We start from the raw sequence: 13,933 nt of genomic DNA on the forward strand, positions 1-13,933 counted from the left end.
ATATAATTTCATTTCCAACTCATATTTTTAAGGTCTAGAACTGAATTCTTATTTGTTTGTTTTTGCATTGCAGTGAATGATCTAGGAGGGGACTTCATGGGAGTTGGTAAAGGCTCCTTAGCTGCTGATAAGGTTGTTGAAGAAATAAGAAGGAAAGGCGGAAAAGCAGTGGCCAACTATGGTACAATATTTGAGAGAACTATACTGCCTGTTTTATATTTCCTCAATTGATGCCATTTCTCATGTTAATAAGTATTGAGCAAATATCTTGGCATTCCAGTATAATTATGAAATTAGATTTTACCTAAGTCTGCCAAAGATGTTTAGTGACGTATTTTTTAAACTTTTGATGTAGATTATTTCATGAGTCTAACTTTTATTCAGTTGTTTATTTAATATTTTTAATAATGAGCGCATGATATAATCAGTACATTACTGTAGATGTGAATATGAATATGCTCTTTTCTTAAAAGACCTGCCTTAGCTAAAAGGTCTTATGTATTTCTACAGAGTAACATTAAATTCTTCTTTTTAAAATTGCTTTTAAAAAACATTTCTTAAAGTAATATAGTGTAAGAAGTGAAGTGCCCCCTTTCTGTACCCAGCCTTCATATTACATTCTGCACAGGTAATCATTGCTGTATGTAACTTTCTTATCTTTATGAAAATGTAAAGTTAGGCATTAAAAATAAAGAAAAAATAACGACAGCAAATACAACCTTTATGTTTGATGTATTGATTCTAACAGTATTTGTAAGGAATCTTCTTGAGTAGATTTACTTTAAAAAGCTAGTGCTTACTGACTTTTCTGCAAATTAGATTGTTTTTATGGACCAGGGAGAAAATTAGATTGCCAGTGACTTTATTCTGAAATTTTAGAGGAAAGGAAATAGGATATGATTTGTTTTGAGAGTTCAAGGGAATAATGAGACAGACATTTTAGTATCTTATTTCCACATTGAGAGTCTAGAAAAATGTTTTCAACTTAAAAAAATTTCTGGGGTTTTAAAACCTATTTTGTAAAGATAAAGATTTCAGACTCTCTTCCCTGCCCCTCAGTTTTGATATTCAACCTGTATCAATCAGGATTCAGTCAAGAAAACAGAAGCCCCTCTCGGTTTTCCAAGTGTGAAGGGTTTTATACAAAGAATTAGAGACTTACCATTGGAAGGTCTGGGCAGGTGCATGTCAGGGACTGTCGATGACCATCTCAGCCTGTGGCAGGTGGTTTTCAAGAGCTCACCTAGATGTGCTGTCAGTCTCACATCTGCAGCCTGCTCACAAGATTGCCTGCATTTACAGTCTTTTCCTACTTTTCCTCCCTTTAAGCGAGTATTTCTTTTTGGCAGATCTAACTCAGGAGCTTATGGGTCCCAGGGAAGGGACCTGGCTCCCCCTGTGATTTCAGAGGAAGTAGAAAGAGGCAGTGGTGATGTTGAGTTGACAGCTGACCATTTGACACACAGCTCTGGGGATATGAGCCCTTCTCCTGGGCTGATTAGCAGAAAATAACAAATCCATAATATTTCATTGAGCTTTACTTTTTGTAGTTAGTATTACAAAAACAGTAGGTTTGTTTTCCAAATGTAGTGATACAGAATTGAACATGCTTTTTCAAATTAAACACGCTTCTCCTTCCCTCCCTCTCAAAGTCTCATTTGCATCCTTAAGGGGAAGTGCTTATGTGGCTATTTAAAATTCAACAGAAATGAAATAAAATAGATTATTCCATTTGTCATACTAGCCACATTTCAGGAGCCACATGTGGTTTGTGGTTACCATATTAGTGCAGAAATAGAGCATTTCCATCTTCACAGAAAGTTCTGTTGGACCGTGGTGTCTTGGATATTATTTGTCAAATACTTCTCATTTACCCCCTCTCTCTTTTTTTGTTTTTTTTGGTAGGTTAAAGGATTGCCTTAGGGACTAAATTTCTTTTGTAACATGTATCATTTATATTTTAGTTTGTTACATGCCTGCAATATAAATGTTTTTTCCTTGGAAATGAGTTCTGTTGAATGAATAGTATCTGTCATGTGCTCTGAGCCACAGAATTTAAAAGTCATTTGTAAGGGATATTACTGAAGTTTTGTCCTAATTTCCCTTTCCCTCAGATTCAGTGGAAGCAGGAGAGAAGGTTGTGAAGACAGCACTGGATGCTTTTGGAAGAATAGGTAATGTTTCTTTGCATTTATGGTACTAACAGAGCAGCTTCTACCTTTCTAATGAAATATTTTTTATTTCACTTTTGTTTATTAAAAACTCTTTTTTGGTAATCAAATTTTTAGATTTGTTTTAAATTTTAATTTTTTTACATACCTTAATCTTATTCCACAAAGGGCTTGAGGTGACAGTTTTTATGCATGTATGTGTTGAGTTTGTTTTATATTTTTTTGTACTTTAAGAGCCTTTAAAAAAACTTGTAAGTATTCTCTAAGTTTCCTTTTTATAATAATTTAATCATACCCCAAATATATTTAGAAAATAAAAAATAAATCAGTATTTTGGCAATAGAGGACCCAGTGGAATATTTTAGATAATTATAATGATTCAGATTAAAATGATTCAGTATCTTGCAAATTAATTACGATGAATTATATAAAATAAAAATCTTCATTTTTAAGAAGCATTTCAAGCATTTCAAATATATTGTTTAATTTTCCTGACTTAGTCCCATAGATTGTTAGTAAAAGGTTATTGAATTACTAGAGGGAAACTACTGCAGATAAGCCCAACATGTTTATAATCTGAAAAATGTTAATTTTTATAGTTTGAATGTGTTTCCCCCCCCCCCCCCCTTTTTTTGGTCTAGCATATATATTTTTCTAGCTATATTTGGTTGAGCTTATAAGAGACATGTTCACATAGTGTCTGACACAGGGATAGAGACCACAAAGTTTTGAAGTCATAAGGTGAAAATAGCCACAAGATGGTGGTTGAACCTTAAGAAACAATGCCTTTTATTTTATAGTGAGAATGCAATTATGTATGAAGATAGACCATCAGTTTCTAACTCTAATGGTTTCCTTTCTGGGCTTTTGACTTTTGAGTGGCAGGGAAAAATCTTTTAAACTTTTAACTTTCCCAGTGAATTTTGAAGTTAATTGAGGGATGGCTTACGATTACCACTGAGTTCTAAGAACCTAAGAGTTGTGTGACTGCTAATTCTGTGAATAAGCTCACAGAATTTTGGCAGAAGGTAGAGGTGGAAACATTTAGGTATGTAGACTTGAGAGGAAAGCACTGATACAATGGGGTACTTATTGTGCTTTTGTGAATCAGATTTTTTTTTGCTATAGGTATAAAATTTTGTTCTGCTAGCACTTGTTAACCTGTTATATCTACTTTTCCATGGGCGGGGGGGAGGCAGGGAACACTTTTGAAAGAAATGTGTTGTAAGCAAAGGCAAATTAATATGCTTGCTTTTATATTTGTGACTTGAATATTTTTATATTGTAGATGTTGTGATCAACAATGCTGGGTGAGTATTTCTTTTTAAATTTCCAATAAAGTAATGTACATGCAAACTTTTTTTAAGTGTTGACTTTCTCTTCTCAACATATATAATATCAATTTTTTAGAATTTTGAGGGACCGTTCCTTTGGTAGAATAAGTGATGAAGACTGGGGTAAGTTATTTTAAATATATGTTCTCTGGAACATACTTATCCATTTAGCCTTCTAATATTTGATACATTTACACACTTAAGGAAAAACTTGCTTCTACCTATTTTTGCTTCTGCTAATATAAGTGATGAGTAAGCTTTACAACTGAAAATGAACAGTTGGAAGAAAAGGCTTTGTGACTTTCGTTCATTTCCCTTTTTCTCTTTGAGAGATTGTCAGCGTTTTCTTGCAGTATTAGTTGTTTCTAACAGCCTTTTGCATGCTTGTCTGGCTGTGTGATTCTTATTTCAAGAGCAAGAGTAGGCTATGGAAGAGAGTCTGAGGCACTAAAAACAATGGAGATCTGAGAACTGGGTGGGAAAAACCTAGATATAATTTTGAAACTTCTAATAAGTAGGAAAAATTTCCATTAGGAATGTCATGTTGGAAAGATTGAGTTTAGATGATGAACAGTCAAAGTTATAAAATTTTTTTATCCTGTTTGCTCTTTTTTGCACTTATATTCATTGGCTATCAGAACTAAAACAAGCATTGGTGGCTGGGACGGTGGCAGGCATGGTAACTGAGATGAATTACATCATTGTTTATAGAGTGTGTTTCTGGGAAATATTGCCAGAAGTTCTTTTGGAAGAAGCAAGATATCTTTCTGACTTAGAATTAAGCAAAGACAGGCTTTTAGCTTCCAATTCCCTTGTAATAACTGGAGAGAAAAAGGAGCTGAGAAGGATAGAATTTGTTGGCAGAGGGGACTTAAGTCAGTGCTTTGCTTTGAGCTCTGATGGGGCTGGAGTGTGTCCTCTTCTGGTTTCATCAGAGTAAGATTAAATCTGGAGTTGTTTGTTTATCTGAATCATCCTCCAAGCTGTCTGTTCATTAGATTGACATTTCAGAAAGCAGGCTTCTCTGTCTCTCTTTTTCCCTCTTTCCCTCCCCCTCTTTCCTACACCTCCACGCCCCGACCCCCAGCTGTCTCTAACTCATTTGCAAATCCTGTTAAAAATAGGGATTTAGGGATATACTGAACATTTTATAAACATTTTTTGATGAAGAACTGAGTGGTTTTTGATTATGCTCTAACTAACGTTTGTGTTGAGTCCCAATAATATATGTAAAATTCTAGGTTATTTGTATTAATGAATTTTTATATAAAATAGGCAAAAAATTAAAGATGGCATTGTACTTAGATGTGCATAGGCATCATATTTAGGTGGCATTGTATTTATGATAAAGTTAGATATATTAGATAATAATCTAATCATAAATTATAGGCAAAATGGGTATGAATTATTGATTGGTTATGTAACTGGAACTAAAGCAAAAATGATTACTCGGAGTGCAATGTGACAATAGTTGAATTTGAATGCTAGGTATAAAATGAACATCTTTGTATAAGTAAATCATTGCTTATGTTGATTCTGAGATAGGTCTGTCTAAATTTGACAATATTCAGGATAAAAATTTCTTGTTTTAGATATCATCCAGAGAGTTCATTTGCGGGGCTCATTCCTGGTGACCCGGGCAGCGTGGGATCACATGAAGAAACAGAAATTTGGAAGGTAGAGTTGTATGTGGCTGTCAAGGGGGATTGGAGATGCCGTGTGTGGGTTCTTATGTCCAGAGGAAAAGAATTGCTTTGACGTTGAAAAATACACCTTCAGATATGCACAGGCTTTTTAAATGTAGTTTTGGCAGATGCCTCCCCATTACATTGGTGTCAGTCATAGATTAGCTAGCTAGACAACTTAGTATTTCTTTTCACCTCCTACTTTTCATTATTAATGATTCTCCTGCTATTCTCTGATATTTTAGCAGTACAAACATTGAGGATTCAGCAGTACTTTATTCTCTAACCAAAATATCATTTTTTGTGCCCAGTGACTAACTGGGGAGAGATGAGTGGCTGTTTTCTACTGGCTGACGCTGGTCCGACATGAGTTAGTCTTTGTAAACTAGGAACGGTAAGACTCTTATAGTTGCGTCTGTGTGACTCAGACGTGGCAGACCTAGTAAGTGGCCCCATGCTCTCTAACATAAAAGTTATTCCTGTTAACTTAGGGTTCACACACATCTACTAGAAGTAAATTGCATGTGATATCTGTTCTTATTGGAGAGTTCTAGTATATCCTGATACTAGCAGTTTCTGAAAGTAAATGATAGGATTTACTTGTTCTACTAAGTAGAGTAAGTGAGATTAGGTCAGATTATGAGATGGTATTGTTTAATATGAGGCATTTAATATTATCCAGAAAGCGAAAGGAGCAAAGTTCTGAGGACTAAAGAATTAGAACTTCATGATCTAATATTTCTTACTAAAATTTTAACTTGTAAATTGGCAGTTTATTTTATGTTTATAAATATTTATTGTTTTCAGTACATAATGAATATACATTCTTACACTTGAATTCATTTGATCCTGACCAGGGATTCTTTCTAAAACAATTAAATCTCGCAGTTGAATTTTGAGAGATTACTTTTATTATTTATATTAATTTAGATATATGAATCATGACTTTAAGAACCTAATGGTAGTATACAGAGTTGCTTTTGACAGGTATAATAGTAATGAAAAAGAAAAAAAAATGCTTAAGAGTTGCAACAGTATCAAAATGTAGAAAAGATGATGTTGAGAGATTGATTTTCCTTTTAGGATCATCATGACTTCATCGGCTTCAGGAATATATGGCAACTTTGGCCAGGCAAATTATTGTGCTGCAAAGCTGGGTCTTCTGGGCCTTTCAAATTGTCTTGCAGTTGAAGGCGAGAAAAGCAACATTCATTGTAACACTATTGCCCCTACTGCTGGATCACGGTTGACCCAGAACATTTTGCCTGATGGTAAGTAGTTTAGTTTTTTTTTAATGCTGTTCCTCACATACCTGTGTGGCATGAGCTTTGTAAAAGTATTTAATTTTTTGAGTAGCTAAAAAAATTTCCTTACAATTTAAAAAAGCATTATGTGTAGTTTATGTTCATTATAGAAAATTTAGGAAAGCACAAACAAAATATGACCCATAAATTCTACCACACTGAGGTAAACTTTCTCTTTGTGTAGGTAGACATACATACATTTTTTCTTTACAGAATGAGGTAATAGCATTCTTACTGGTTTATAATAATAATTATTTAAAACAATTAATAGATTATGTTTTTTAGGGCAGTTTTAGGTTTATAGAAGAATTGAGCAGGTAGTAAAGAAAGTGCCCATATAGTCCTCCTCCCACACAGTTTTACATCAGTGTGCTACATTTATTACAATTGATGAACCAGTATTGATCAATTTTTATTTATTTATTTATTTATTTATTTGGCTGCATCGGGTCGTTGAGGCATGTGGGATCTTTTGTTGTGGTGCGCGGGCTTTTCTCAAGTTGTGGCACGTGGGTTTTCTCTCTCTAGTTGCGGCGCATGGGCTTCAGGGTGCGTGGGCTCTATATTTTGTGGCACGCTGGCTCTCTTGTTGAGGCACGTGAGCTCGGTAGTTGTGGCACCCGGGCTTAGTTGACCCTCAGCATGTGGGATCGTAGTTCCCTGATCAGGGATCGAACCCGCATCCCTGCATTGGAAGGCAGATTCTTTACCACTGGACCACCAGAGAAGTCCCTGATTGATTATCATTAACTATAGTTAATAGTTTACTTTAGGGCTCACTCTTTAGGTTGTATGATTTTATGCGTTTTCACAAATGCATGATGTTATGTACCCACGATTATAGATCATACAGAATGGTTTCACTCTAAAAATCCCCTGTGTTCCATCTCTTCGTCCTCTCCCTTTTTTCCCAAATGTCTGGGAGGATTGAAGCTCATTTCTTTTTATCACTACATAATATTACATGGTATGTAGGTGCCACAATTTGTTTTTTCATTCACCTATCGTGGAACATTTTGATTGTTTCCAGTTTTTGACAGTTGTGAGTGAAGCTGCTATAAACATTCATGTGCAGGTTTTTGTGTGGACGTAAGTTTTCAACTCATTTGGGTAAATATTAAAGAGGATAATTGCTGGATTGTATGGTAAGACTGTCTTTAGCTTTGTAAAAATTTCCAAACTGTCTTCAAAAATGGCTGTATCGTTTTTCATTCCCACTAGCAGTGAGTGAGAGTTCTGGTTGCTCCACATCTTTGCCAGCATTTATTATTGTTAGTCTTTTGCATTTTAGTTCTTTTAATAGGTGTATAGGGTATTTCATTGTTTTAATTTGCAGTTCCCTAATGACTTATGATGTTGTGCATTTTTTTCCTGTGCTTATTTGCCATTTATTTGTCTTCCTTGGTGATGTGTCTGTTCTTATTTTTTTGCTCATTTTTAAATTGGGTTCTTTGTTTTCTTCTTCTTTTTTTTGGGGGGGGGTTCTTTGTTTTCTTGTTGTTGAGTTTTAAGAGTTCCATGAATATTTTGGAAACAAGTTCTTTATCAGATATGTGTTTTGCAAATATTTTTTCCCAGTCTTTAGCTTGTTTTTTTATTCTCTTTAGTCTCTTTCACTTTTGAAGGATAATTTCACCGGGTACAGAATTCTGGGTTGGTAATTTTTTTTCTTTCAGCACCTGAAATCTTTCACTCCACTCTTCTTTTGCTTACATGGTTTCTGAAGGAAAGTCTGACATAATTCTTTCCTTGTTTCTTTATGCATAAGGTATTTTTTCCCCTCTGTGTTCCTCCAAGATTTTCTCCTTGTTTTTTCTGCAGTTTGAATATAGTATGCATAATAATAGGTGTAGATTTTTGGCAATATTCTACTTGATGTCTTCTGAGCTTCCTGGATCTGCGGTTGGTATTTGTGATTAACTTTGGAAAATTCTCAGCCATCACTGCTTAAAATATTTCTTCTGTAGTTTTCTTTTTTTCTTCTACTTCTGGTATTCCAATTATGTGCCTGTTCTATCTTTTTATTTTAATTAGTTAATCGATTAATTTATTTGGTTGGGCCGGGTCTTAGTTGCAGCAGGTGGGCCCCTTTAGTTGCAGCTCGCAGGCTCCTTAGTTGTGGCTCGCAAGCTCCTTAGTTGCAGCACATGGGCTCCTTAGTTGTGGCATGCAAACTCTTAGTTGTGGCATGCAAACTCTTAGTTGCGGGATCTAGTTCCCTGGCCAGGGATTGAACCCGGGCCTCCTGCATTGGGAGCGTGGAGTCTTAACCGCTGTGCCACCAGGGAAGTCTCAATATATCTTTTGTAATTATACCACAGTTCTTGGATATTCTATTCCCTTTTATTTTTTTGTCCTTTTTTCTCTTTGCATTTCATTTCAGTTTGGGAAGTTTCTATTGACATATATTCAAATCAAGCTTACTGATTTTTCTTTTTTCATTTCAAAATGTTATATTGTTTTTGTTTTTTAGCATTTCCTTTTGATTTTTTTAGCATCTCCTTCTGTCTGCTTACTGTAGTCATCTGTTCTTGTAAGTTGTCCACTTTTCTCCATTAGAGCCCTTAGCATGTTAATCACAGTTATTTTAAACTCCTAGTTTGAAAATTCCAAAATCTCTGCTATATTTCAAACTGGTTCTGAGGCTTGCTTTGTCTCCTCAGCCTGTACTTTTCTTGTCTTTTAGCATGCCTTGAAATTTTTGTTGAAAACTGAACATGATGTATTGGGGTAGTAGAAAGTGTGGTATACAGAGCTTTATTGTGAGGTTTCACGTTTATCTGGCTAGGAGTTAGGTTGCGTTTATTGGTTGCTGTAGCTGTCGGTGTCAGAGGCTACATTTTCCTCTTTGTCATTGTTTTTGTGTCCCCTGTTGTCTTTGGGTTTCCCTAGGTACTCTTTGTGTTTGCAGCTCTCTCAGTTGTAATCCACTGTTGTTATACTGGAGGCCTGGTGAAGTGGCTGTAAATTATGGCAAGGGGAAGTGTTCTATAATCTTATGATTAAATCCGCAAGTTTTTTAGCAGGTCAAAGTCTCTGGACTCTGACCTTCAGTAGAGTTTTTTAGCCTTTTTTTTTTTTCTCCCCTTATTTGAGACAGGAAGGCTAGAGGGGTTCCACTAGTCTAATTGCTCTTCCCTTAGGTCAAATGAGGCTCTGGTAGCTTACCTTGAGGACAGGCCTTTGTTAAGGAGAACAGAATGCTCTGGGCATATTTCAAAATGATTTTGTCTTATTGATTTATTTATTTTGTTACCCTCTCCCTTTTTCTCTGTAACATTTCAAAGCAAATCTTAGATGTTGCATTTCACCTAATAAATACTTGGAAATGTGTCTCTAACTGATATGGACTTTATAACCACAATGCCAATATCACACCAAATAAAATAATTCATTAACATTGTCTAATACCAAATTTATATGAAAACTTCCTCATTATCTAAAAAATATCGTTTTAGAGTTAGTTTGTTCCACAATGATCTAAACAAGGTTCACAGTCGTTTTGTTACTGTATCTCTTAAGTTTTATTTAACATATGATAGTTCATTCTCCCTTTTGAAAAAGTGCCAATTATTTGTTGAAGAAACTGCGAGTTCATTTGTCCTGAAGACTATTCCTCATTCTTGATTTGGATTGCCTTTGCACTTTTGTGGAAAATCAGTTGACCACGTATGTATGTGTGGGTCTATTTCTGGATTGTCTGTTCTGTTGTATTGATCTATGGGCCTGTCCTTTTACCAATACCATGATGTTTTCATTACTATAGTTTTATAGTAAGTCTTGAAATCAGGTAATATGTGTCTTCTAACTTTGTTCTTTGAAAACATGAAATACAAAGTTTTAAATTTAAAAATTTAAATGTATGATTGAGAGCCAATGCTTATTTATTTAGTTATATAAGAAATAGAATACTTGACTGGTGGAAAACTGTATGGTTTTTGATACTCCTGGTTTTAACATATTTCTAAAAAGAAAATATCTATAATACTTTAAAAGTAGTTTCTGTGAAACAGTACAAAACAATTGATGAGTGAAATTACTTTAGAATTAGCTGCTTCATGGCATACAAATGCTTATTCACAGTACCATTTTACTTTCCACGTTTGAGCTAACATTCATTTTAGAACTTGGGATTTGTAATACCAAGTGTGTACTTGCTAGCTTTTCCTAAGAGCTGTGCCTAACCAGTTTGCTTTAGTGTAGAATAGCTATTTGTACCTGAGATCTAATTTTTTTTTTCCTTTTCTTTTGTCAACAGGGCCATTTAAAAAAGTCCCTTATTTTAAAAACTCTTTATACTCTCATATCTTATTGAAGGAATTCTTGTTAAAGAACTGGATTATTTAAGTATAATGCTACATATATATGCACAACAGTGTAGGTTACTGGCAAGAAGTAAAGCATCAAAATGTAATACATAGTCATGAACTCACTGCTCAACCCAAGAATTGGAACATTACTTGCATCTAACTTTATACCTTCTATTCTGTTCCTCTGCTTCATGCCAAGAGATAACCACTATTTAGAATTTTATGCTTATCATTTCTGTGCTAGACTCCTACCTTAGTCACTTTTTGCCATTGGCTGTAGACTTTCTTGGGGAAGCAGCAAGTTTCCAAGAAAATATTGAAAACTTTAGCTTTTAAATTTGCTTTCCTTTGGGAATGTAGCTTCCATTAATTTTGACCTCTAGAGATGTTAGGTCACTGTTCAATGTAGTATCTTTTATGCCCACCAAACCCTAGTGAAAGATGTTTGGAGAATAAGATCTACTTTAGACAAATAATTTAATCTTTCTGGACCTGCTTTCTCTTCTGTAAAGGAAGAGAGTTGTTACAGATCATTTTTAAAAGCCCTTCAGATTCTGAATTCCTGTTATTTTAAATTTTGGTATTTATTACTTTTTTATAGTTTAGAAAAAGCCTAAAGTTTATTTTGCCTCAGCGTTTTTCCTCTTTTCCTCTGAAATATTAACTTACAGGCTGTCAAAGGAATTATTTGTTAAAGAACCAGGTGTTATGAGTAATGTGTGGAGACATTTGCAATTTCATTTCCCCCTTTGAAATATATTTGAAAAATGGAAAGTCATGTATGTGACTTACATGTTTCTTACATGAAATGAAACATAATCTTAGGATGAATACCCATGAACTAACTTCCCAAGCTGTATTAGTTATTTACTGCTGTGTAATAAATTACTTCAAATTTTGTGGATTAAAACAACGAGTATATATTATCTCACAGTTTCTGGGGTCAGGAATACTGTAAAGTGAAAGGTTCTTAGAGCTGCTCTTTAATTTACAGGGACTGTAAATGTCATCTTTGTCACTTTAAAATATAAAACTGTATTTTGTCCCTTCACAGTTAAAATTTACATTTATTTGATTCTTTAAAGATTATAAGATGTATTTACAAATCGTGTCTCATTTGAGCCTTGCAACAACTTAGTAGAATAGGCAGGTAACGCATTTTAATTACCATCTTACAGATGCAGACACACGTCCAAGAGAGTTGAGTGCTGTGCTCAATGCCCTAAATTGCCTACATGGCAGGGCCAGCAGTAAAATCTAGGTGTTCATGCTCCTTGTGTAGTACCTTTCTGCTCTGTTAAGTTGCTCATAGAAGGTATGCAACAGGAAAATATTTCTTACACTTTGTGACTCATCAGTCACGGTTGCAAGGTCCATTTTACATCATCTTACTGCCATTACAGTTGTCAAGGCTGTTTTGTAGTTTTCTAGCTTCTGGGAGAGCAAAATAGTTTTGGGAATGAATGGTACCTAAGTTCATTATGCTATGTATGCCTTTGCTCACCAGTCTTTGCCAAGGCAGCTTTAACTTGTCTTCTAAACAGTACGTTACCCATCTTGGAAGGGGATATCTGATGCCTTCTATGTTAGAAGCCTGAATGTCTCCATTGGGATGAAAAGATTCTTCTAAAAGCCTTGGATGTTAATACTAATTATTTATGTATATCTAATTTTTTTCTTATTTATTTAAAAAGTCTCTGAACCTATAATTTTATAAGTGAGGAATTTTCAGAAAGTAAAATGATTGATTGAATATGTATATATTCTTATTGATAGTTTTTTTTTTTTTTTGGCTATTTATTTCAGATCTTCTGGAAGCTCTGAAGCCAGATTACGTGGCACCCCTGGTCCTTTGGCTTTGCCATGAGAGTTGTGAGGAAAATGGTGGCTTGTTTGAGGTATTCTGCACCTTTGCACTTTCTCCCAAAGCAATATTTGTGTAATTAAATATAAAAAATGATTCAAAAATTAGTATTTTCCAATTGTTCACATTTGTAAAAATCTGCATCAGTTGGTATCACTTGTATATTTTTTAATATTATGTATATGTTATAATTAAGGAACAAGTATGACTAATGTCCTTTTTTGAGAAAGTAACAGCAACTTTGTAAATTATTCTTCCCTAGTTCTTCATTTCTGATATTCTTGTCAAATGAAAATGTGACTGGCTGGTTTGATGTGTTTAGTCAGATACAGAAAGTCTCATTTGGTTAGAGGTGCTGAGTAGTAAAGTGAAAGGACAGAGGTGATGGTTTAAAGTCAGCCGGGCCAGGTTTTGATTTCTTGCTCTGGTAATTGCTGGCTCGCTGGAATATTGTACCGATTAACCTCCCTGAGTTTTAGTTTTCTTGGGGTTTTGTTGTGAGAACTGGAGATCATATTTTTAAACTCTTAGCCTACCTAGCAGTCACCCCTCAATTTTAACTATTATATCAGTATAGCAGGAATTCAGTCTGGGTATGATAGATCAGTAAACACAACTTATTATTTGTATTAACTTTAAAAATAAACTTTGCTATGTTTCCCTATCGCAAAGCTTTACATGTTTGCTATAAAAATAAAAACCACACGTAATCCTACCATCCAGTGAGGTTCAGTTTTCACTCTATAATCAAAGTCCCTTTAGATTTCCTTATGCTGATTTATATATTTTTTGGTCCTCATTTGAGTTTGATCTCTTTTTTCTTTTCTAGCATAAACTGTTATATTTTAGACCACCCCCCTTTATTTGATTCTCTGTGGTAATATAATAATAAACCTGTTGCATGCGGAATACATGACATCCAAAGATATTTCTTGGTAGCAAAATTACCTGGCTCAGTTTGAAGTGAATGATATATTAGCCTGATTTATTTGAATAAAAAGCTGTTTAGTAAATGAAAAACAGTCTGCACATGTCTATGCAGAGATAGGCACCTCTGCTTTCTTAATCACAGTCGTTGATTGTGAATTGTGGAAAATTAGAGGTGGAAAGAACTTTACAACTCTAGATTTAAAGAAGAGAAATTTAATAATATCAAGCCATGTGGAGTTCAAAATTTGGTCTGCCTGTCTTTTATCTCATTAAGGAATTTAAAAATATTCTTTGTTTTTTACATTTATATTTGTTATTAATTCTGTGAACAAAAA

The 13,933-nt window shown here is 34.5% G+C and overlaps 1 protein-coding gene across 12 annotated transcripts in view; it reads left to right on the forward strand.

Annotated features, from left to right (window-relative positions):
- Positions 1-13,933, forward strand: part of HSD17B4 (hydroxysteroid 17-beta dehydrogenase 4) — a 244,086-nt gene that overhangs the window by 61,665 nt on the left and 168,488 nt on the right. For all 12 annotated transcript variants that reach the window (XR_014239448.1, XR_014239449.1, XR_014239450.1 and 9 more), the window contains exons 3-9: positions 74-181; positions 2,115-2,174; positions 3,460-3,481; positions 3,582-3,628; positions 5,098-5,182; positions 6,274-6,461; positions 12,611-12,702. Coding sequence is in view for 8 of the 12 variants with exons in the window: in XM_082376255.1 (XP_082232381.1) it covers positions 74-181; positions 2,115-2,174; positions 3,460-3,481; positions 3,582-3,628; positions 5,098-5,182; positions 6,274-6,461; positions 12,611-12,702 (602 nt within the window). In the remaining 4 variants the exon portion in view is untranslated. The remainder of the gene's footprint in view (positions 1-73; positions 182-2,114; positions 2,175-3,459; positions 3,482-3,581; positions 3,629-5,097; positions 5,183-6,273; positions 6,462-12,610; positions 12,703-13,933) is intronic.

The sequence above is a fragment of the Balaenoptera borealis genome (assembly GCF_965194805.1).
Source record: "Balaenoptera borealis genome assembly, chromosome: 2".
NCBI classification, from domain to species: Eukaryota; Metazoa; Chordata; class Mammalia; order Artiodactyla; family Balaenopteridae; genus Balaenoptera; species Balaenoptera borealis.